The sequence below is a fragment of the Pelodiscus sinensis genome, chromosome 4, assembly GCF_052426305.1.
Source record: "Pelodiscus sinensis isolate ZL-2025 chromosome 4, ASM5242630v1, whole genome shotgun sequence".
Taxonomy (NCBI): domain Eukaryota; kingdom Metazoa; phylum Chordata; order Testudines; family Trionychidae; genus Pelodiscus; species Pelodiscus sinensis.
Window position 1 is genome coordinate 20,178,728 of NC_143055.1, and position 21,790 is coordinate 20,200,517.

Here is a 21,790-nt window from a genome sequence, read left to right on the forward strand (position 1 = left end):
CATACCCTGTACTACTTCATCAGAGGTCTGTGCAAAGTGAGGTCATTTTCAAGTGTAAATTCACACCTGTTCTATTCTGAGGTGACCTTAATCTCAGTCACTGAAATGGATCATGGCACAGAAAAGTAAAATACTTATTAATACTTCTGGAAAAAAGGTTTATCCCATGTTTTCAGATTAATAAAAACTATTGCAGAAATCTATACAGATTTTGGAACAACATTGACTGTGATTATCTTCAGGGATTAGAAAGGAACTTTCAGTGTTAATTGTTTTTGAATAGTTATTTATATTAATAGATAAAATTTCCTTTTCTGAAATAATTTGAGTTTGTTAAATAAAATCTGTAAGTATTTAAAATTCTGGGACTATTTAAAGATAGTTCTTGTGGTCCAAATCAACTTTTTTGGGTGATCCATGCTATCACATAAACTATGAAGAAAATTAGTTTCTCTACATATTGTAGACAGTTCTGCTTCTCCCCTTAACCAAGAAAGTGCCTCTTCATATATGTGTCCAGTGTTCCCTGTAAACTGTGCACTTCTGCAGCTGCTCAGAAGAGACTCAAATGCTGCTCAGCTGATTAGCAGAGAACCCACAGCTTCTGGTGGTGCACATTCACACATGCCTCAGTGTGCACATAAAATTCATTCCATACATGCATGGAGAAAATTTGCATGTGGATGGAAAAGATTAGAGGGAACACTATATGTGTCTTAAAAGCTGTGTATGCAGTTTTTGTTTCTGTGTACTCTTTGGTCTTTTGTTATCTTGAGGGATGAGGAAACTGACACTTGTTAAATGTAACATTCTGAGAAATAATGTTTAACACCTAATATGATTCCTCCTCCTATTTCATGACATATCTTCCGGAAGGAAAATATGAATACATTTGGGGATAAAAATGTAAATTGGGTATTACTTGGTAAGACTTTTTTACTAGCTTTACCTAGAATATGGCCAGAAGGAAAATCACATTAACTATAATGATGTATCTGCTTGATTCCTGAGAGTCCTAAATATTACCACCACTGAAAGTTTATTAATAAGTAGATTAATTTCATTCCTTCTCAAGCCAACTCTTTGACTACTTCGATTTGTTTTAATAAGTTACTATTTTGCTTATGAGGAAACTGTATTCTGCAAATAATTGCTACGATATAATTTAATATTTGCTAAATTAGAATATATATAATTAAAAATGAAATTTCAGAAAAGTTTTAATATTTTAGAGATCTGGTCACTATTTCATTATCACCTTAACTATGTGAATGCCTCTCAATGAAAGTTTATGCTTCCTAGGAGGAGGAGCAGTATTTTATAATATAGGCTATGGGTATATAGTTCTCATTTGAATGACAGAACTTTCAGAGTGGCTATAAAATATCATTTTTAGTGAAACTACTCCTTGTATGTAGTTGGATCTCTTAAGTTGGAAAATCCAAGCTAATATTTCTCTGAAGAGCATACTGTTTTTACTGACTTTGAATCTAATTTTGCAATCAGTTTACATTCGCACTAAATAATATTTTTGATAGTATAGTGTTTTCTATAATATTATTGGTTATGTAGCCTATTTTCTTTAAAGATACTTCTCTTTTCCTTTGTCCTCTACTATAGCCTCTTCACCTTTTCCTTTTTGTCTGTTTTTCATACCACTTTTTTCCTCAATAGGACTTAACAGGTTTTTTTCTTTATCACATACAAAAATAAGATATTTTAGGAATAGGAAAAACCACTTAACCTATTAGTAATAGATTGTACTTATATAGCACCTTCTACTAGAGGTATATGGAGAACTAGGGCAACCTTTGTTAGAGGATCATATCTTGCTTCTTTGGGAGTAATTCATCTTCTTTGGTTCCAAGTACAATAAAACCTGCGCTATCCGGAACGTAAGCATCCGGAAAACGGTAGAAACCGGCAAATTTCTGATGCTGGGAAAAGCAGAAAAAGGAAACTGTCCCTTTAAGTGCCGGGCCGCTCCTCAGAGTAGCGTGCAGCACGTACCTGGGGGAGGGGCAAACGGCAGCCGGAAGCAAGTAGAAAGCATTTCAGCTCCCTCTGCGGCTCCTGGCACCCCCGGCAGGCCAGCTCCCACTCTCTCCCTCCCCCCCAGCAGGCCACGTCCTGGTCCCCATATGGCTCCCATTTTCCTCCCTCCTCTGCCCACCTCCCCCGTAGACCCCACACGGCTCCCGCCCTCCCTCAGATAACCAGAATTTTTAGGTTACTGGCATGCCCTAATCCCCGGGCATGCTGGATAACACAGGTTTTACTGTAGTTGTTTGTGTGTGACAGTGGCCACACCACAGGAAACTGCTTGGACAATCAGGCCAAACCAAACGAGGATAGCCAATAGGTCTTTTGTCCTCAGCAAGACAGGGAAACAGTTTTTCTCTAGCATGCAAAACTGTTCCGGTGGACTTGGCGGAGTAAATCAATTTGTGATTTCCTGGCCATGAAGGCACAGATTTTCTCAGAACTCTCATCCCATTAATATCTTATGAAATCTATTCATAATTATAATCATATCTTTAACTCAAGTTCTGCAATGATGAAACATGATGAAGCTACAGGTTAAGATGACTACTGAACGTCATAGCCACACTTCTTGGGTTTAGTGACAGTTCAGCTCTGTCCCCAGGGCAGCGGAGACATTCAGCAGCATCCACAGCAACTGAGCAGACTTTCTTTGGATAGCATTGCTCATCCTTTTTAAGGCAAAGTGCTAGAAAAGGTGCCCTAAAAATTGCCTGCCCCATAATATCTGGCAGACTACTGTGGCTGTTAGATTATCCTACAGTGGTCAACAAACAATAAAGAAGAAAAGACCCACTTTAGGAGCATTGAATGACGGAACCCTTATGGGTGATGCATGAAGGCCTGAGAGAAGAACAGCTCTTCTCTCCAGAATATTTACCTGCTATCAGATTGATATTGCGGCACTGAGTGAGATTAGATTGACTGGGGAAGGTTCCATCAGTGAGAAGGAAATTATACTTCCTTTTGGAAAGAAAGAGCTGAGGATGAAGACAGGATTAATGGAGTTGGATTTACCATAAGAATATCACTCCTGAGACAACTTCCTGACTTCTCTATTGGCCTGAATGAACAGCTCATGAAACTTCAATTTCTTCTGGATCCTCTATGGCACATCACTATCATTAGCGTCAATGTGCCTACAGTGACTAGTATAGTAGGAAGCAAGGAGCAGTTTTACTTTGGTTTGGACTTCATTAGATCAACCCCTTCATTTGACTAAACACATGCTGCTGGGAGACTTTTAATGCTAGAGATAGCAGTGGCTGGAGAGTGTGACAGGACAACATGGAGTGGGAAAGATGAACAGCAATAGACTCCCACCAGTGGTCTATACCTTACTGTGGAGATGCTGCATAGCTAGATAAGGATGGGAGACAGTGTTTGGAAGTAGTGTTTGGAAGTTCTGCCTATTTGTCCAAGTGGAAGCAACTTTTGATTTGCGTGACCTCAAAGGGAATTTAACCCATGTCAGTCCAGATTCCAAACATTTTGAACTTTTTGTTACAGTTGACATCTTTGAGCCTGGCCCCTTAGCTCCTTGAAAGTTCATTTGGCTATGAGAACTTGGGGGTTACAGTGGATGAGAAGCTGGATAGGAGTCAACAGTGTGCCCTTGTAGCCAAGAAGGCTAATGGTATATTAGGTGCATTAAGAGGAGCATTGCCAGCAGATTCAGAGATGTCATTATTTATTCAGCTCTGGTGAGGCCACATCTGGAGTATTGTGTCCAGTTCTGGGCCTCCCACTACAAAAAGGATGTGGACGTATTGGAGAGGGTCCAGCGGAGGGCAACCAAAATGATTAGGGGGCTGGAGCATATGACTTATGAGGAGAGGCTGAGGGACTTGGGTCTGTTTGGTCTGCAGAAGCAAAGAGTGAGGGGGGATTTGATAGCAGCCTTCAACTTCCTGAAGGGAGGTTCCAAAGAGGATGGAGAGAGACTGTTCTCAGTAATGACAGATGGTAGAAAAGGAGCAATGGTCTCAAATTGTGGTGGGTGAGGTCCAGGTTGGATATTAGGAAAAACTATTTCATTAGGAGGGTAGTGAAGCACTGGAATGGGTTACCTAGGGAAGTAGTGGAGTCTCCATCCCTAGAGGTGTTTAAGTCTCGGCTTGACAAAGCCCTGTCCGGGTTGATTTAGTTGGGAGTGGTCCTGCCTAGAGCAGGGGGCTGGTCTTGATGACCTTCTGAGGTCTCTTCCAGCTCTATGGTTCTATGATTCTATGATATCAGCTTTTCAGGAATCTTCTTTTCATGAAAAATTGGTGTTTTCAAATCCCACAGTAGAAAGAGTTCTGAAAAATATTGCAACGTCAAGAACATATAGGTGTTCTGCAATCTTTTTATATTTTAATATCTAATTAATTCCTACAGTGCCAGCAGTATCTGATCACATTTCAAATAGTGTCCTGAAAGGTGAATGTAGTCTTGCATTCAGTTGTTTGGATTCCGTTGCTTCTCATGTGAACACTTCAAGCACATGGATGCTCTTGTCCTAAATCATATAAGAATGTCCATTCTAGACCTGATTAGTGGTCCATTTAACTCAGTATACAGCTTGTGGATGTTGGCCAGAGCCAGATGCCTCAAAGAGAGTAAACAGAATAGAACACTTAAGTGATCCATGCTCTGTAAACCAATCCTAAATTTTTAGCAGTCAGATGTTTAGGGATACCCAGAGCATGGAGTTCCATCTTGGCTGACAGCCATTGGTGGACCTATCTTCCATGAACTTATCTAATTCTTTTTTGAACCTAGTTATTATTTTGGCCTTTAGAACATCTCATGGCAATGAGTTCCACAGATTGACTGTATATAGTGGTCTTTTGTTTGTTTTAAGCCTACTCTCTATTATTCATTTACTAGGGTGACCTCTAGTTCTTGAGTTATGTGAAGGGTAAATAATGTTTCCCTAGTCACTTTCTCAATACCATTCATGATTTTATAGATTTTTGTCATATTCCCCTTAGTCATTTCTTTTTTAAGCTGAACAGTCTCTTTAATCACTCCTCTTATGGATACTGATCCATACTTGTAATTATTTTTGTTATTCTTCTCTGTACTTTTTCCAATTCTAATGTATCTTTTTCAGGTGGGGTATCCAGAATTGCACACAGTATTCAAGGTATGGGTGTACTGTGGATTTACTTAGTGACATTATGATGTGAGTGTACTGTGAATTTATTTAGTGACATTGTTATGTTTACGGTTTTGTGTGTCCTTTTACTAGTAATTCCTAACAATCTGTTAGGGTTTTTTCTTTGTTTTGGACTTCCACTGCACATGAAGCAGATGATTTCAGAGAACTGGCTACAGTGATTCTAAGATAAGTTTGCTAAACATCCAGGATTGTCCTGGAGTCTCCAGGGATTGGAGATTAATCTTTAATTAAAGATTTTCAGCTGATGAAACCTCCAGGAATATGTCCAACCAAAATAGGCAGCCCTACTCCAGTATCACAGAATTATAGAACCATACAGTTAGAAAGGACTCAAAGGTCATCTAGTTTTACCCCCTGAAAGATGCAGGAGTTATGATGTCTAAACCATCCAAGACAGATGGCTATCCAGTCACCTTTTGAAAACCACCAGTGAAGGAACTTCCAAAAACCTTGTGAAGCAGTCTATTACAGGTATGAAGTTATTCCTGAGATTTAGTCTGAAACTGCCATCCTGTAATTTGAACCCATTGCCTCTTGTCCTGCCCTCTGTGGCAATAGAGGATAACTCTTCTCCATCTTTTTATGACAGTTTTTCAAATATTTGAAGACCAGTATCAGTATTCTTCTCTTTCTAAACTAAACATGACCAGTTCCTTCAGCCTTTGCTCATATGGCTCGCATTCTATCCCTTTGATCATCTTTGTCATTCACTTATGGATGCTTTCCAGGTTCACTACATCCTTTCTATGCAGTGGTGACAAAAATCATCTCTTGTGGCTTGCATGCTGTGTGTCTGTTAATACAACTTATAATTGTATTTGCTTTTTTCGCAACAGTGTCACAGTGATGACTTTTGTTGAGATTGTGATCCACCACAATCCTAGACCATTTATAGCAGTGCTTCTGCCAAGCAAGTTATTCCCTATTCTATATTTGTGTATTTGGCTTTTATTTCATAAGTGTAGCACCTTACATTTGTCTGAGTTCATTTTGTTATATATAGCCCAGTTCTCAAGTTTACCAAGATCCCTTTTAATTTTAGCCCTATCCTTCAAAGTGTTTGCAGCTCCCCGCTCCCTTGTGTCATTTGCAAACTTAATCAATATGCTCTCTATTGCTACATCCATGTAATTAATGAAATTAATAATTAGGTCCCAGAGAGGACTTTGCCCTTGGTGGGTTGTGCCCCAGTCACTGGGCATTAAGCTCTGTGAATCCTGTAACAGGCCTGTTAGCAACCCCTATGGCAGCTGTCTCAAGTGTCCGATGGAAGCACATATTAAAGAAATGTACCAGATTTGTAAAAATTTTTGGCCTTCTGTGCAAAAGGAGAGAGACCTCAGACCCTGAGCTCTCCTTAGAGAGCTCACTCTCCATCTGATGTCTAATCCATTCTTGCATAATTCTTCCAGCACCTCAACATTGGTGTGAAATGTGCCACCAGAGTTTACCCGGCACCACTCTTTGTTGCTGGAAAAAGAGAGCAAAGAAGCATGCCTCCCTGGTACCAACAAAGAAGGATCAGTTGGCAGCAAGCAAAAAGCCTGGCTTGGATCATCCGCCCACTCCAAAGCCCTACAGTCAGAGCTCTCCAGTTGAGGCTATTAACCCCATAAAAAGTCCTCTGTACTGCCCCTGCTCCCAGCAAAAATTCTCAGCTCCTATTGGCCAGAAACTGAGAGATTGGCCAGTGGGAGCTAAGAGATTTTGCTGGGGGGTGGGAACAGCACGAGAAGTCTCCTGTCTCCCTCTTCCCTCCCCAGCTGTCTGGAATGGAGAACAGCTGCCTTTTAAAGTGTGAGCTGTTCTTTGCCTAAGGGTTCCAGCGAGGCAGTCACAGACCAGATCCAGTGGCTTGGCGGGCCAGATCCAGCCTGCTGGCAGCCTCTTGTCCACCCCTGGCCTAGGATCTGGGCTGTAGAGCCCACCTGGGTGAGCTCAGCACTTAGAGCTGCTGACTACTGGCAACCTAGCTCTTCATATCAGCATCAGGGAACTCAGAGCAGTTTGCATGGCCTGTTAGGCATTCTTATCCCACCTGAAAGTCAAGGTGGTGCAGGTTCTGATAGACAATACTGCTGCAATGTATTATATCAACAGGTGAGAAGTGACCAGATTCTCAGCCTTTTTTCAGGAAATGCTCAGCCTTTGGGACTTCTGTGTGTGGAATGTACTCATCTTATCACCAACCATTTACAAGGATGATCTCCAAAAATGTCCTAGCAGATTGGCTCAGCAGGACCGTCTTGTCTCACCACAAATAATCCCTCCATCTGGAGGTGGTCAGTGTAATCTTTCAAAGGAGAAGAGCTCCCCAGGTGGACCTGTTGAAGTGCCACCAGTTCTTCTTCATCCAGGGTCTGGACTAAAGTTCCCTTTTTGATGCCTTCCTCACCCCTTGGGCAGGGATGTTTATGCACCTTTCTGTCAGTGTTGTTGATTCATAGAGTCCTGGTAAAAGCATGACAGGTCGAGAATCCTATTCGTGACCATTGCATGGCCCCATTAGTCCTGGTTCAACGTGCTGTTGGATCTGTCAGTAGCCACCCTTCTTCCACTGCCTCTTTGACTCCACCTGTGTCACAGAACCATGGCAACCTGCTGCATCTGAACCTGGTGGCATTGCACCCGATGGCTTGGCTGATGTGTGGCTAAGTGTGGATGAAAGGGTGGGTTCAGCCCATGTTCATTAGGTTTTGCTCATCAGCTGGCAGCCTTCCACTAGGGCAACTGGATGAGTTTTACTTATTTGGCCTCAGAGCTGTACCTTTTTGCTGAGCAGGCCTCTCTGCAAGACATCATGGACTACTTGCTGAATCTTAAGCTGAATGTCTTTCACCAAGGTCCAGTTGACAGCCATCTCAGTGTGGTATTTGGGGTCATGGCGAGGTCTCTCTTTGCCCATCCCATGACAGCATGCTTTTTGAAAGTGCTGGAGCACTTCCACCTACACATCCAGGAGCCAGTCCCCCCTTGGTACCAGAATCTTGTGATATCTAGGCTCATGGGTCATTTCTTCAAACTCTTAGTTTCCTGCTCACTCCTGCTTCTCTCTTAGTCATTATCACGTTGACTTGTAGGATTCCAAAGATCAGGACATTCATTTCAACCTTGTCTTCACTTAGTGGAAGATTGACACTGTGGAGATTGATCTCCCAGGAGTCAGTTTAGCAGGTTCAGTAAGGAACTGCTAAATCGACGGCTGATCACATTCCCGTCGACTCGGGTACTCTACTGCTCCACCCATTGATCCCCCTTCATCCCTATGGTGGGGACACATGTAAGTCGAACTCTAAGGTATGTCGACTCCAGCTCTGCTATTCATGTAGCTGGAATTGTGTACCTTGATTCACATTATCTACCTTCCTGTCCCCTGTCAGAGTTGCTTGCAGACTCTTTGTCACTCCCTGGATTAGGGATGCTAAGTGTTAACCAACTAACTGTTTACCCAGTAAGTATGCACCTTACCAGTATGCTTACCACGGTAACGAATTAACTGGCGGAGTAACCAGTTAACTGGCCTGGCTGGAGCAGCCCAGCTCGGTTGGAGCAGCCCCTGCCATGGCATCACGGTTAACCAATTAAACATTCCGTTTAGCCAGTTAACTTTTTAACTGGGATTTTTAAGCTGGCTCCCCACAAGCACCAGCAGCAGCGTGGGCTGGCAGAGGGCTCCCCGGGAGTGGAGTGGAGCACAGTGGCTACAGGCCCCACCCCACGGGATGATCAATAGTTGTGTAACCACTAAAATTTGATGCAGTTACACAGTTATTTAGTTACACATTAGCTACTGAAACCTCAGTCGGGGACAGTTCCTCAGATGTGCCTCCTAAAAACAATGGGTCAGGCATGGAAATCTCCCCCATGCCCTCTGCAGTGAGGATGGATGCAAAGAATTCTCTTAGCTTCTCCACTATAACCATATCTTTTTGAGAGCTCATTCAGCACCTCAGTTGTCCTGTGGTGCTACTTACCAATTGTCAGGCTTTATGCTTCTGATGTACTTTTTAAAAATGTTAGTGTGGGTATCTTTTACTAGTTGCTCTTCAGGTTTTATCTAGGACTGCTTTAATACTCCTGGGGGAATTCTGTGCAAAAAATTAAAATTTCTGTGTATAATAATTTAACATTCTATAAACACTCCAGTTTAAATTATTCTGATAATTTTTTTAGTTTGGAGGTGTACATTTAGCATTAACTTTGTTGTGTTTGTAAATATTCCATTTGCAATTTGCAGCCATTTGATGTTTTAACTGTTCCTTTTAATTTCCATTTCACTATCTTTTTCATTTTTAGTTCCACTTTTTGAAGTTAAATGTTACTGTATTGGGTTTCTCTTATGTTTCCCTCCCTTCACTGATGTTACATTGACATATGGTCATTATTCCTGAGTGGTTCAACTATATTCACCTCTTGGGCTTGATCCTGTACTCCACTTACAATTAAATCAAGAACCCTTGTGGGTTGCAGGTCAAAATGCCCCAAGAAGCATTGATAGTGACATTATCGAGTAAGTTGAAATCCCCCTTTATTAATTACATATTCTCTTAGTATTTCTAATTCCCCTGAACATTTCAAAGTCACTGTCACCATCTTGGTGAGAGGGTTGATAACATGTGTGATGGACTGGGTCACAGAGATTCCCTTGAGACTGTTACCTGATGGGGTGATCACAGCAGCCCTTTGGAGCATACCACCATCCTGTTTTGCTCCACCAAAGACACAGAGTTGGGGATCACAGCCCATAGCAGAGGAGCATAGTCGCTGAGACCAACTTAGCTCTGGGAAGGCTCAGTCACAGGCACCTGACACAGCACCAAGGTGCACAGCCTCAATAGGACCAGAACCCCAGATAAATTTGTCTTACTCTGCATAAAAGTTTTATACAGAGCAAGCTTGTATCTATGAAAGAGAGAGCACAGCTGGTGTCCGCCGCAACAATTATTTAAATTGGGTTAATGATAAACAAAGTGATTTTAATAAATATAAAATAAAAGATTTAAGTGGTTGCAAGTGACAATAGAACAAAGTACGTTATTAATCTAAAAAAGCAAAATAAAAAATGCCAACTAAGCTTAATAGTCATTTTCGTAAAGCATGTTTGAGTTAGGTAACTCATATTAAAAAATATATTTCCATAGAAATATGGAGATGCAATGTTACAGTGTATTCCCACTGCTGTTTTTTATTGTTCAAGCATAGCCTTCTATCCATAGAAATTCTATGATAGTTTGATTAATTTATGATTTTTACTGCATTTAACTTTATGCTTTCTTTCACATACACCAGTTTGATCTACTCTGTGATTACTGTATGTTTTCTACCCTGGTATTACCCTGTTCCATTGATTATCTTTATTTCATAAAGTTCCTGTGATGCCTACTATATCAATATCCTCATTTATTTCTAGGCACTTTCATTTGCCCATCTTAGCATTTGTGTATAAGCACTTGTACATTTTGTCAATATTCCATTGCTTGCCTTCAAGTGTTATATTTAAATGGACTCATATATTTGATTTTTTTTCTCACTAGCTATAATTTGTACTTTACCAACTTCTTTCCTATTGTCTTTATAAATATAGAGTTCTCCCTTTAATAAATGTATCCACAAGGGAAATCTCTGTCCAAACCATGTGCTCCTGTGTGCATGTCGGCTTTCCCCAGCTTTTGGTTTCAAAAAATCACTTTAATCTTTTAACTTTTTAAATTTTACATTGCCAGCAGTTTGGTTCCATTTTGCTTTAGATGGAGCCTATCCTTCCAGCATAAGTTCCTCCTTTCCCCAAAAGTCTCCAATGACTAATAAACCTGAAACCTTCCTCCCTATACCTTTGTCTCATCTACACATTGAGACCTTGGAGTTCTGCCTGTCTCTCTGGCCCTCCATATAGAACTGGAAGCATTTCACAGATTACCATGGAGGTTGTGGACTTTAAAGTCTTATTAACCAACCAACCAACCAACCAACCAACTGTATTTGACCTTCAGCACATCTTTTCTACTTTTCCATGTGACACTGGTACCCACATGTACTATTGCACCAGTTCCTCTGCAGCATTGCACATAATAAGAACACATGAACAGCCATACTGAGTCAGACCAAAGGTCCGTCTAGTCCAGTATCCTGTCTGCTAACAGAGGCCAATACCAGATGCCCCAGATAACAACATGTAATCCTTGCGTGATCCCTTCCGTCACCCACCTCCAGAGAAACAGAGGCTAGGGATACCATTCTAACCCATCCTGGCTAATAGCCATTGATGAACCTAACCTCTGTGAATCTATCTAGCTCTTTTTTGAACCCTGTTAAAGTTCTAGCCTTCACCGCATCCTCTGGCAAGGAGTTCCACAGGTTGACTGGGTGCTGAGTGAATCTGTCTAGATGTCTCATGAGTTTTGCAACCTTTACACCCAACTGGCAATTTACATGCAGTTTTCCCTGTCATAAAAAGCCCGGCTACTTATATATAACAATCAAATTGCCCATTAGAATTATCTTATATTTCCTAGTAACTGGAGTTCCTTCCTTAGAAGGAATATCTTCAGTGTGAGAGGATACCATGACATCATCTGGAAGGAGGCTCCCAGCAATGGGATTGTCTTCTTCCTCTCCAGTTCAGTGTGCTCCTTTCCTAAGACTTTCATCCTTATAGCACAGAGGCTGTCAGATTGGGGATGAGACTGCTTGATTGTGTCTTTGAAATTTTCCTCTGAGTACCTCTCTGTCTTCCTTATCCACACTAGTTCAGATACTGTGGTCTCAAGATGCCATATTATGTCTTTGGGGGACATGAGCAACTTGCACCACAGGCACACATACAGCTCCTCCCTATGAGGCAGGTAATCATATGTGCTACATGCAATGTAATAAACTGGACAGTCTCTCTCTCATCCCCCCGTCCGTCCCCCGTCCCCCTCCCCCCCGCTGCTAGACTTCTGCCTGTAATAATTTTACTCCTATCGGTATTGTGGTTTTTGTTTGTTTTGGGCGTGTATGTTTGGACTTAGTTTAGAGTATGTTTCTTAGGTGTATTTGGGTTATTGTTGTTTTTCACCTACAAAATCACCCTTGCAATGAACAACATCTATCATCTCTCTTAGCCTCTATAGTTGAAGCTACTCTTTTTTGTTCTTAAATCACAGCAACATCATATCACAGCTTTTAACATAGTTCACATATATCTGTTTGATAATGAGAATATTTTTTCAACATTGTTTTGTGATATGTAGATGGACTAATTGTTTCCTTACTTTAAATGTTTGTTTTTTACTAAGTTCAGATTGGAAATATTTTTAGCTACACATCTTACTTTGTTTTTCCAAAGAGAATGAAACATTATTTTTAGAAACATTTGAATGGTGTAGTAAACAGAGTTATTGCTTCTTTATTAGCCTTCCAGAGAAATTTTTAGGAGCAGTAACCCTTTAAGAAGAATACAGCATCCCCTGAGTCAGAGAGGCTGAACAGTAGCAGTCTCTGAGAAGACCGTTACCATGGGTTGCTTGCCCCTGATAGCTCTATCTGGAGGTCACTAGCGCCCCAAGTTTTCTTGCAATCTTTTTGTTGCTATGGATAGAGCAGGAGTGAGTTCCTGCCAGTGTCAGAAAGTTTGGAGTGGGTACTATAATGCTCTGGCTGTCCAGGGATAAGGAAGGTATTGCTGGGACTGACTGATTACCTGCCCCTCCTTACTGACTTGCATCCTTTCCCACATTTTCTATATTTAGTAGTCAATATCCTTACCTATACAAGCCAATTCATAGAGTTGAGACTGAACATAAAGCTTTGTTGCCTGGCATTATTGACACTGCCTGGTGAATTATGGATTCCTTTTAAAGAACCAGTACCATTGGAAAATTCTGAGGAGAGCTGTAGTCCCCTGATAATCATGAAAAGATGGGGTACTCCTGGAGCATATCTGCCCAAAGTGCTAGTTTAGAGTGGTGGGCACTGGAGATTGTCTCCCCTCCTCATGGCCCCTTGTTGCTTTTGGCAGTAGTGGCTGCCAAAGAAGTGCATATTGCCCTTACAGTAATTTAATTATCTTTGTAATTGGATAGGAGAGAAATTGAAAAGCTATTTTTCAGTGTAGTTGGTGCTATAATAGTGAGGAGTGTTTTGTGAAGTCTTTGCTACTGTGAACATCAATAGGTGTCATGAAAAGCCTGCTAAAAAGTTACTAAGGAAAAGATAATAGAAAAAGAATGGGTTTTTTTGTTTTTTCAACAGAACTAAACAGTAGTGATTTAAAAGACTGTATCAGTGACAACAGCCTCAGTAGCAATGCTAGTCTTCCCAGTGTACAAAGCTGTCGACGTCTCCGAGAAAGAAGAATTGCAAGCTGGGCCGTTTCATTTGAACGTCTTCTTCAAGATCCTGTTGGTGTTAGATATTTCTCTGTAAGTAGTGAGGGGCAAGAAGGGGGCTTCCAAAAGATCTATTATTTCTCCATAAAATAGATTGTAAATCAGTTTCTGATGTGCTTTAATATTGGTTTAAAAGTCAAAAAGAAATGTGTATATTTTAGATTTTAACTCTTAAATATTAATCATTTAATTATTAAGAATTATTATTAAATCAGATTGGAAACGGGTTTAACAGGCTTTACCACGGATGTCAGAAATTATCTCTCTTTTCAGTAAAGTGGCAGCCTCAAGTACTATATTCAGAAAGGTTTTATTCTAATTAAAAATGTTAAAAAAATATAATAAGGCTGATACCAATTTAAGCAACTAGCAAGGGTTGGAAGGACCACTTACATGAATAAAGAATTGCACTCTAGGGAAACTTTTTTGCTGGGTCCATTGTACCCTGTTGGAAGTTGAGTTAAAGATAAACAGTTTCCCTAAAATGTAACTATTTTAGAATAACTAAAAATTATTTAAATCCTTATTAAAGTCTTGTTCATTAGTCTGTGAACTAATCTCATGCTGCAAAGTTCTAAACAGTCTTTCTACATTGAAATACATTGATTGTAACTTGATTCAGTAATGCAAATTGAACAAGTTCTGAAAAAGGGAAACAGTGAGTATTTGGCAAATCTGATCCTAGATTTAGGTTCTATTTTAAAAAAAGCCTGATTCTGAGACTAATAATAACATTTTTGTTGCTTAAAAGATTCCAAATTTGTACAAGCTCCAACCTCTCCTCCCTTTTTCTCCCCCATAAATATGTCGTTTTAAAATGTAAGAAACTTGACTTTATTTTGTGACATATGTTTTGTATGCTTATGTTTTATTCCTAGGAATTTCTACGAAAAGAGTTTAGTGAAGAAAATATTTTATTCTGGCAGGCCTGTGAATATTTTAACCATGTACCTGCACATGACAAAAAGGAGGTAAAATCTCTCTCTAGATAACAGTCTGTCTGTCTGTGAGCCCGTCTTTCTATGTGTCTGTGAATCTGTTCAAGATCTCCTCCTAAACTGTAAGAGCTAGGACCACCAAATTTGGTATGCAGCTTCCTTTTATCTAACTTAAACCAAGGTCAAGATTTGGTTGTGCCTGGAAAATGGGAAGTGCTAGGAATGGGACTGTTTTCCATAACATGGAAAGGGAGGAGGCAGAGAGAGGAGAAATGCAAAAGGGAGGGGCAGAGATGAGGGATGCAATACTCTGAGTGGCCACTGGGTGGGGGAAGCTGCAGCACCATGAGAGTGGCCAACAGAGCTTAGGCTCTGCCATTTTGTCTGCCCCCAGACTGAGTAAGTAGCCCCTCTCCCAAACTAGGGATGTTAAATATCAGTTAATTGAATAGTTGATTAATCTTGTGAATTCTTATTGGTTACTTGACTATTCTATAGTCCATGAGGGGTGGGGCTGGCAGCCTGTGCACTCTGGCCCCATTCCCGAGGATCCCCCTGCCACTCCGCACTACATCCTGTCTCTCAGAGGCAGCAGTGTGTGGTGCCAGACGGAGCTGGTCTGCTAGGGGAGCCGGTTTAAAAACCAGCTTCCCTCACAGACGGGCTGCCTGTCCAGGGGGGCCTGAGCCAGAACTCAGCCAGGCTGCTGCCCACCTGGTTCCTAATACAGAGCTGCAGCAGGGTAGGTCCCAGACCTGGTGCAAGCCAGGACTGAGCCGGGCTGCTGGTCACCCTGCTAAAAAATTTACTGGCAAGGGGGAGGAAGGAAATGCATGTAGTCTATAGCACTAACCTATAAGTTTTTGCTTATCAGTTAATCGACTATATTATTACATCCCTATCCCAAACCTGAAGCTTGACCCTGACTAGCCCCCGTGAAGAGCCTGCAGGCCATGGGGGAGACCCGCTGGAGGAGGGGGCATCTCCCAAAGCCCCCCTTTGGAGATACTGCAGGCTGCAGGACGGGCTGCTGGAGGGGGAGCAGCTCCCAGAATCTGGTCCCTCCCCAAACAGCCTGTAGATTGGGGGCAGCAGGAGGCCAGGAACAGCCCCCAGAGACTCACCTCTACAACAGCCTGCAGGCCTTTGCGGGAGGGGTGGGGAATGGGATGGTGCTCTTCAGGCCAGGGGCAGTCCCAGGAACCTTGCCCTCCCCCAAGAGCCTGCAAACTACAAGGGGTGCCACTGGATTGGGCGGCCCCTGGAGCCTAGCCCCTCCAGATGGCCTGTGGGCCTCAGTGGGAAGTGCTGTAGGAGGGTGCAACCCCTGCAGCCTCACCTTCCCCTTCTCCCCCAGACCACCCGCAGGCTGCGTGGGGGAGAGTGGAGGGCTGTTGGAAGGGTGGCAGCCTCTGGAGTCCCATCCCCCCCAGACTGCCTGCAGCCCATGGGGGGGCAACTGGGGAGCACCCGCTGGTAGGGGAGCACTGCCCCAGCCCCCTGGGAGGAGATGCCACCTGCGCAGCACCTCCCTCATAACCACGGGTGGCCCTGGTAAGCTCTCCCGTCTCTCCCCCCCCCCCAGCCCTCTGGCTTGAGCCCCAAGTCCTGTACCTCCCACTTGCCTTGACTTCTGCACTCATACCTCCCAACTCTGTGCTCTAAGCCATCCACCCTCTGCCCCTTTTCACCTCTGAACTCTCATTCCAGCCTTCATTTTTGAAAAATACTATCATTGAAATAAAGCGTTTATATTTTTTAAAAAAAATTCAGTTAATTTTCAGAGGCTGGAAATGGGTGACAAGAGAGGGATCACTTGATGATTCCCTGTTCTGTTTTACTTCCTCTGGGGCATCTGGTATTGGCCACTGTTGGAAGACGGGATACTGGGCTAGATGGACCTTTAGTCTGACCCAGTATGGCCATTCTTATGACCCGAGCAATGCCAGCTATATCTGCTAGTAATGCTATATATTCAGGTACAAAGTTGCTAGCCAAAAGCTGATGCTCTGTCAAGACAATTGAGATAATTTGGGTTGTTGTTAGTCTTTGTCTTGAGGTTCTATCTGAGCTGGGTTAGAGACAAAGTCATTTGTTTAAAGGACTCTCCTGGGGACATGTCTGCTGACAGAGGATGATAAAGGGTGCAAGTGCCCCAGGACCCAACACGTCAAAAGACCCTGGGACTATTGGCTGCTACTGCAGAAGTGATGGTGGCTGGAGCCCCTGGCCCTTTAAATTGCTGCTGGAGTGCTGTGCAGCATGCTGCGGGCAGCTCTGAGGGCTGGTGTGCTCCAGGTGGTGCTGAAGGCTGGCTGCCCCAACTTCCATCCCTTCTGCCTGAGGCTCCACCCTTTCTGGGAGTGCAGAGCCAGCCCTCCCACACACCTTGCCCAGGAAAATCTTATCAGCCCCCCTGCCTGGGGATCTGAGTCCCATGAAAATATCTCCTATAATCTAATTGTAGTTATATTTAGGACTCTGTGCAAGGCCTTTTTATTCCATTTAATCCTTATTTGAGCATTTTGTGGGGCATCCTACTTTTGTAGAAATATAGGACTGGAAGGGACCTCGAGGTAATCAAGTTGAGCTCCCTATGCTAAGGAAGGATCATTTAAACCTAGATCCTTGACAGATGTTGTCTAATCTGTTTTTTTAAAACCTCTGATGTTGGAGATTTTATAATCTCCCTTGAAAGCCTATTTTAGTGCATAACTATAATTAGAGTAAAAAGTTTTTGTAATATGTAAACTAAATCTCCCTTTTTGTTGATTAAGCTGATTACTTCATGTCCTTCTTCAGTGGACATGAGCAACGCTTGATTGTCCTCTTTATACCTACCCTTTAACATATTCGAAGACTATTATGTCTCCTCTTGGTCTTCCTTTCAACAAAACATACTAAGTCTTTTTATCCTTTCCTTATAGATCAGATTTATTAAACCAGTTTTCTTTATGGTTACACTTAGGATTCTCTCCAGTTTGTCAACATTGTTCCCTTTGGGATTCCACTATTTCACACCAACTAACTACTGATAATTATACTGTATCTTTAAATCAGTTTTACACCCACCCTATAGTAATTTTGTCCATACCACATTGCCCTTCTTGTGTTATGAGAATATCATGTAAGATTGTGTCAAAAATCTTTCACTAGCATTTCTCATGTTTTTCTGAATCCACCTCAGGGCACTGAACCTATTTTTTTGTTTTTGCTTGTTGTTTCTTGGATTATATTCAGAATTCAGTTGCTTATAAAAGAAGCATGTAACAACTAGATTCAAGATTTTTTTTAAAACTGCTGACATTCAAAAATATGGTTCATTTTTACTACCTTCTTTAAATTAAGTTTTAAAGAATTTTTAGTGATTTTTTTTAAAAAAGCACTAAATCACAAGCTTTTATTATATTTTGATGCAACATTTGACAGTCTAACATGTATTATTATTATTATTATAATTATATTTTGAATATTTTAAATTGTATTGCAAATTTTCTTGATTGAAACATTTCTTTACTTAGGAACTGCTCTGACACAAAATATTTGTAATGTTAAAAATTATGGCAATTTAAATATTAAGAAAGGAGATGTTTACTAAAATTGCAAAAAACAGTAATTCCTACATTTTAAAATCTCAACAAAGGAAAACAAAAGGATCAATATGGGGACAAAGAAATCAATGTTTATTTGAAAGATTGAAAAATTAAGCTCCTACATTTTCACAAGAGGTCAAATTAAGTCTTCCCATGTACTGAGACACATAATTTCTTCTCTTTTCCCTTTTGGGAACAAGAATGTACAGAAATAGCATATTTAACTTGCCCTTGGATTGTTCCAAACATATCAGAAGCAGAAATCATACCAGTGAGTGGGGCCACTGTGGCTAAAGAAGCACCTATTGAAGACAACGCCGCTGCAGAGAAACTAAATTAATTCTTTGCATTGGTCTGCACTTCAGAGAATGTGAAAGAGAGTCCCACTGCTGAGCCATTCTGTTTAGGTGACAGATCTGAGGAACTGTCCCAGATTGACGCATCAATAGAGGAGGTTTTGGAACAATTGATAAATTAAACCATAAGAAGTCACCAAGACCTGATGGTTATCACCCTATAGTTCTGAAGGAACTCAACTGTGAAAGTGCAGAACTGGTATGTAATCTATCATTTAACTCAGCCTGCATCAGATGACTGGAGGATAGCTAATGTGATGCCAATTTTTAGAAAAGGTTCTAGAGGCATTTACAGGCAAGTAAGCCTAATTTTAGTACAAGACACAGTGGCTGAAACTAGTAAAGAATAGAATTATCAGACACATAGATGATCACAGTTTGTTGGGGAAATTCCACATAGATTTAGTAAATGGAAATCATGCCTCACCAATCAATTAGATCTTTTGAAAGGAGTGAGCAAACGTGTTCAGTGTGATCCAGTGCTTATCGTGTGCTTGGACTTTCAGAAAGTCTTTGACATGGTCGCTCGCCAAAGGCTCTTAAACAAGGTAGACTGTCTGGGATAAGACACACAGTTCTCTCATGGTTCAATAACTAATTAAAAGATAAGGAATTAAATGGTCAGTTTTCAGAATAGAGAATAGTAAATAGGAGTTCCCTCAAGGCTCTATACTGGAATTTGTGATAGGCAACACATTCATAAATCATGTGGAAAAGGTGATGAACAACAAGATTGCAAACTTTATCAACAATACTAAATTTCTCAAGATAGATACAAAGATGAATGCAAAGAATTAGAAATGGATTTCACAAAACTAAGTCACTGGCAACAAAATGGCAGATGAAATTCTATGTTAATAAATGTAAGTAATGCACATTAGGAAATAAAATTCTAACTCTACATACAAAATGATGCAGTCTAAATTAGCACTTATCACTCAAGAAAAAAGACCTTGGCATCATGGCCAGTTCTCTGAAAATATCTGCTTAAAGTGCAATGGAAGTCCAAAAAGCAAAGAGACTGTTAGGAGTCAATAGGAAAAGGTTTGATAATAAAACAGAAAAGACAAAAATGACTCTATAAAAATCCATAGCACAACCACACCTTGGCTACGTCTACACTGGCCCCATAAAACGGAAGAAGCATACAAAGCAGGTAAGTCAGAAAAGGGAAATCCGTGGGGGATTTAAATATCCCCCGCGGATTTAAATAAACATGTCCACTGCTTTTTTTCCGGCTTGGGGAAAAGCCGGAAAAAAGCGTCTAGACTGGCGCGATCCTCCGGAATAAAGCCCTTTTCCGGAGGATCTCTTATTCCTACTGTCAGGTAGGAATAAAAGGGCTTTATTCTGGAGGATCGCGCCAGTCTAGACGCTTTTTTCCCGCTTTTCCCCAAGCCGGAAAAAAAGCGGCGGACATGTTTATTTAAATCCGCGGGGGATATTTAAATCCCCCACGGATTTCCCTTTTCTGACTTACCTGCTTTGCATGCCTCTTCCGTTTTATGGGGCCAGTGTAGACGTAGCCCTTGAATATTGCATACAAGTATATTTGCCCCATCTCAAAATAGATATATGAGAATTAGAAAAGGTACAGAGAATGGTAACAAAAATAATTTTGAGTATTGAACCGCTTCCATATGAGGAGAAATTAAAAAGACTGGAATTGTTCAGCTTAGAAAAGAGACAGCCAAGGAGGGATATGATGGATGTCTATAAAATCATGAATTGTGTGGAGAAAGTGAATAGGGAAACATTATGTACTACTTCACATAGCACAAGCAATACTAGTCACCCAATAAAATTAATAGGCAGCAAGTTTAAAGCAAACAAAAGGAAGTAGTTCTTCACAGAACACATAGTTAACCTCTGGAACTTATGGCCAGGGGATGTAATGAAGGCCAAAAGTATAAGTAGGTTCAAAAAAGTTAGATAAGTTCATGGAGGATCAATAGCTGCTAGCCAAGATGATCAGGGATAGCCCACGCTCTGGATGGTCCTAAAAATCTGTCTGCAAAAAGCTGGGACTAGGATACAGGGCATGGATCACTTGGTTAAATGCCTTGATCTGTTCAGTCCTTCTGAATCATCTGCATCTGCACCTGCAACTGCTGGGAAGACAGGTTACTGGCCAACTTGACCTGTTGGTCTGACGAGTATGGCCATTCTTATTTTCTTATAATGTCATGTTTCGTAAAAAATAAATTAATGCTGATATGAATTCTGTTGTTTAGCTTTCTTACAGAGCTCGGGAGATCTTCACCAAGTTTTTGTGTAGCAAAGCTACAACCCCAGTTAATATTGATAGCCAGGCACAGTTGGCAGATGATATTCTCAGTGCTCCACATCCGGATATGTTCAAGGAACAGCAACTTCAGGTAGCTATGAGTATTTAACTGTTTTTTAATCTATGTAATTTACTTTTTCTTTTACTGTGTATCACAGTGAATGCACTCCCCATCCCTTCGGGGGAGGGCACTTAGGGGCGTGGACATCACGCCGTTGGCTGCCGATCCATCAGCGATCTCCCTTAGTCCCTGAAAACCAACCCAATGGCTAAAGTAATAGGGTAGCCCTTTGCACAGGGACCTGACAGCCAGGATCCATAAGGGGTAGTCCTTGGTTCAGGGCAAACTCAGTCTAGTGACCACAGTCAATATGGGGTGACCCTTTAACTCTCGGAGGCACAGCCTGGTGGCCATAGTCAATAGGAGATGGCCCTTCAACTCAGGGCAGCAAGGTCATAAGAACATAAGAACGGCCGTACTGGGTCAGACCAAAGGTCCATCTAGTCCAGTATCCTGTCTGCCGACAGTGGCCAGCACCAGGTGCCCCAGAGAGGGTGGACTGAACACGATGATCAAGTGATTTGTCTCCTGCCATCCTTCTCCAGCCTCTGACAGACAGAGGCCAGGGACACCAATTCTATCCCCTGGCTAATAGCCTTTTATGGACCTAACCTCCATGAAATTATCTAGCTTCTCTTTAAACTCTGTTATAGTCCTAGCCTTCACAGCCTCCTCTGGCAAGGAGTTCCACAGGTTGAGTACACGCTGTGTGAAGAAGAACTTTATTTTATTAGTTTTAAACCTGCTACTCCTTAATTTCATTTGGTGTCCTCCTAGTTCTTCTATTATGGGAACTAATAAATAACTTTTCTTTATCCACCCTCTCCACATCACTCATGATTTTATATACCTCTATCTTATCCCCCCTCAGTCTCCTCTTTTCTAAACTGAAGAGTCCCAGTCGCTTTAACCTCTCCTCATATGGGACCCGTTCCAAACCCCTAATCATTTTAGTTGCCCTTTTCTGAACCCTTTCC

The 21,790-nt window shown here is 41.5% G+C and overlaps 1 protein-coding gene across 9 annotated transcripts in view; it reads left to right on the forward strand.

The window, feature by feature from the left end:
- The window catches only part of RGS12 (regulator of G protein signaling 12), a 169,798-nt gene that overhangs the window by 90,589 nt on the left and 57,419 nt on the right, over positions 1–21,790 (forward strand). For 6 of the 9 annotated variants that reach the window (XM_075930829.2, XM_014576072.4, XM_075930830.2 and 3 more), the window contains 4 exons: positions 5,141–5,173; positions 13,442–13,611; positions 14,457–14,549; positions 20,700–20,843. In XM_075930829.2, coding sequence (XP_075786944.1) covers positions 5,141–5,173; positions 13,442–13,611; positions 14,457–14,549; positions 20,700–20,843 — 440 coding nt within the window. The remainder of the gene's footprint in view (positions 1–5,140; positions 5,174–13,441; positions 13,612–14,456; positions 14,550–20,699; positions 20,844–21,790) is intronic. The other 3 variants (XM_075930831.2, XM_075930835.2, XM_014576078.4) reach the window with 1 other exon arrangement.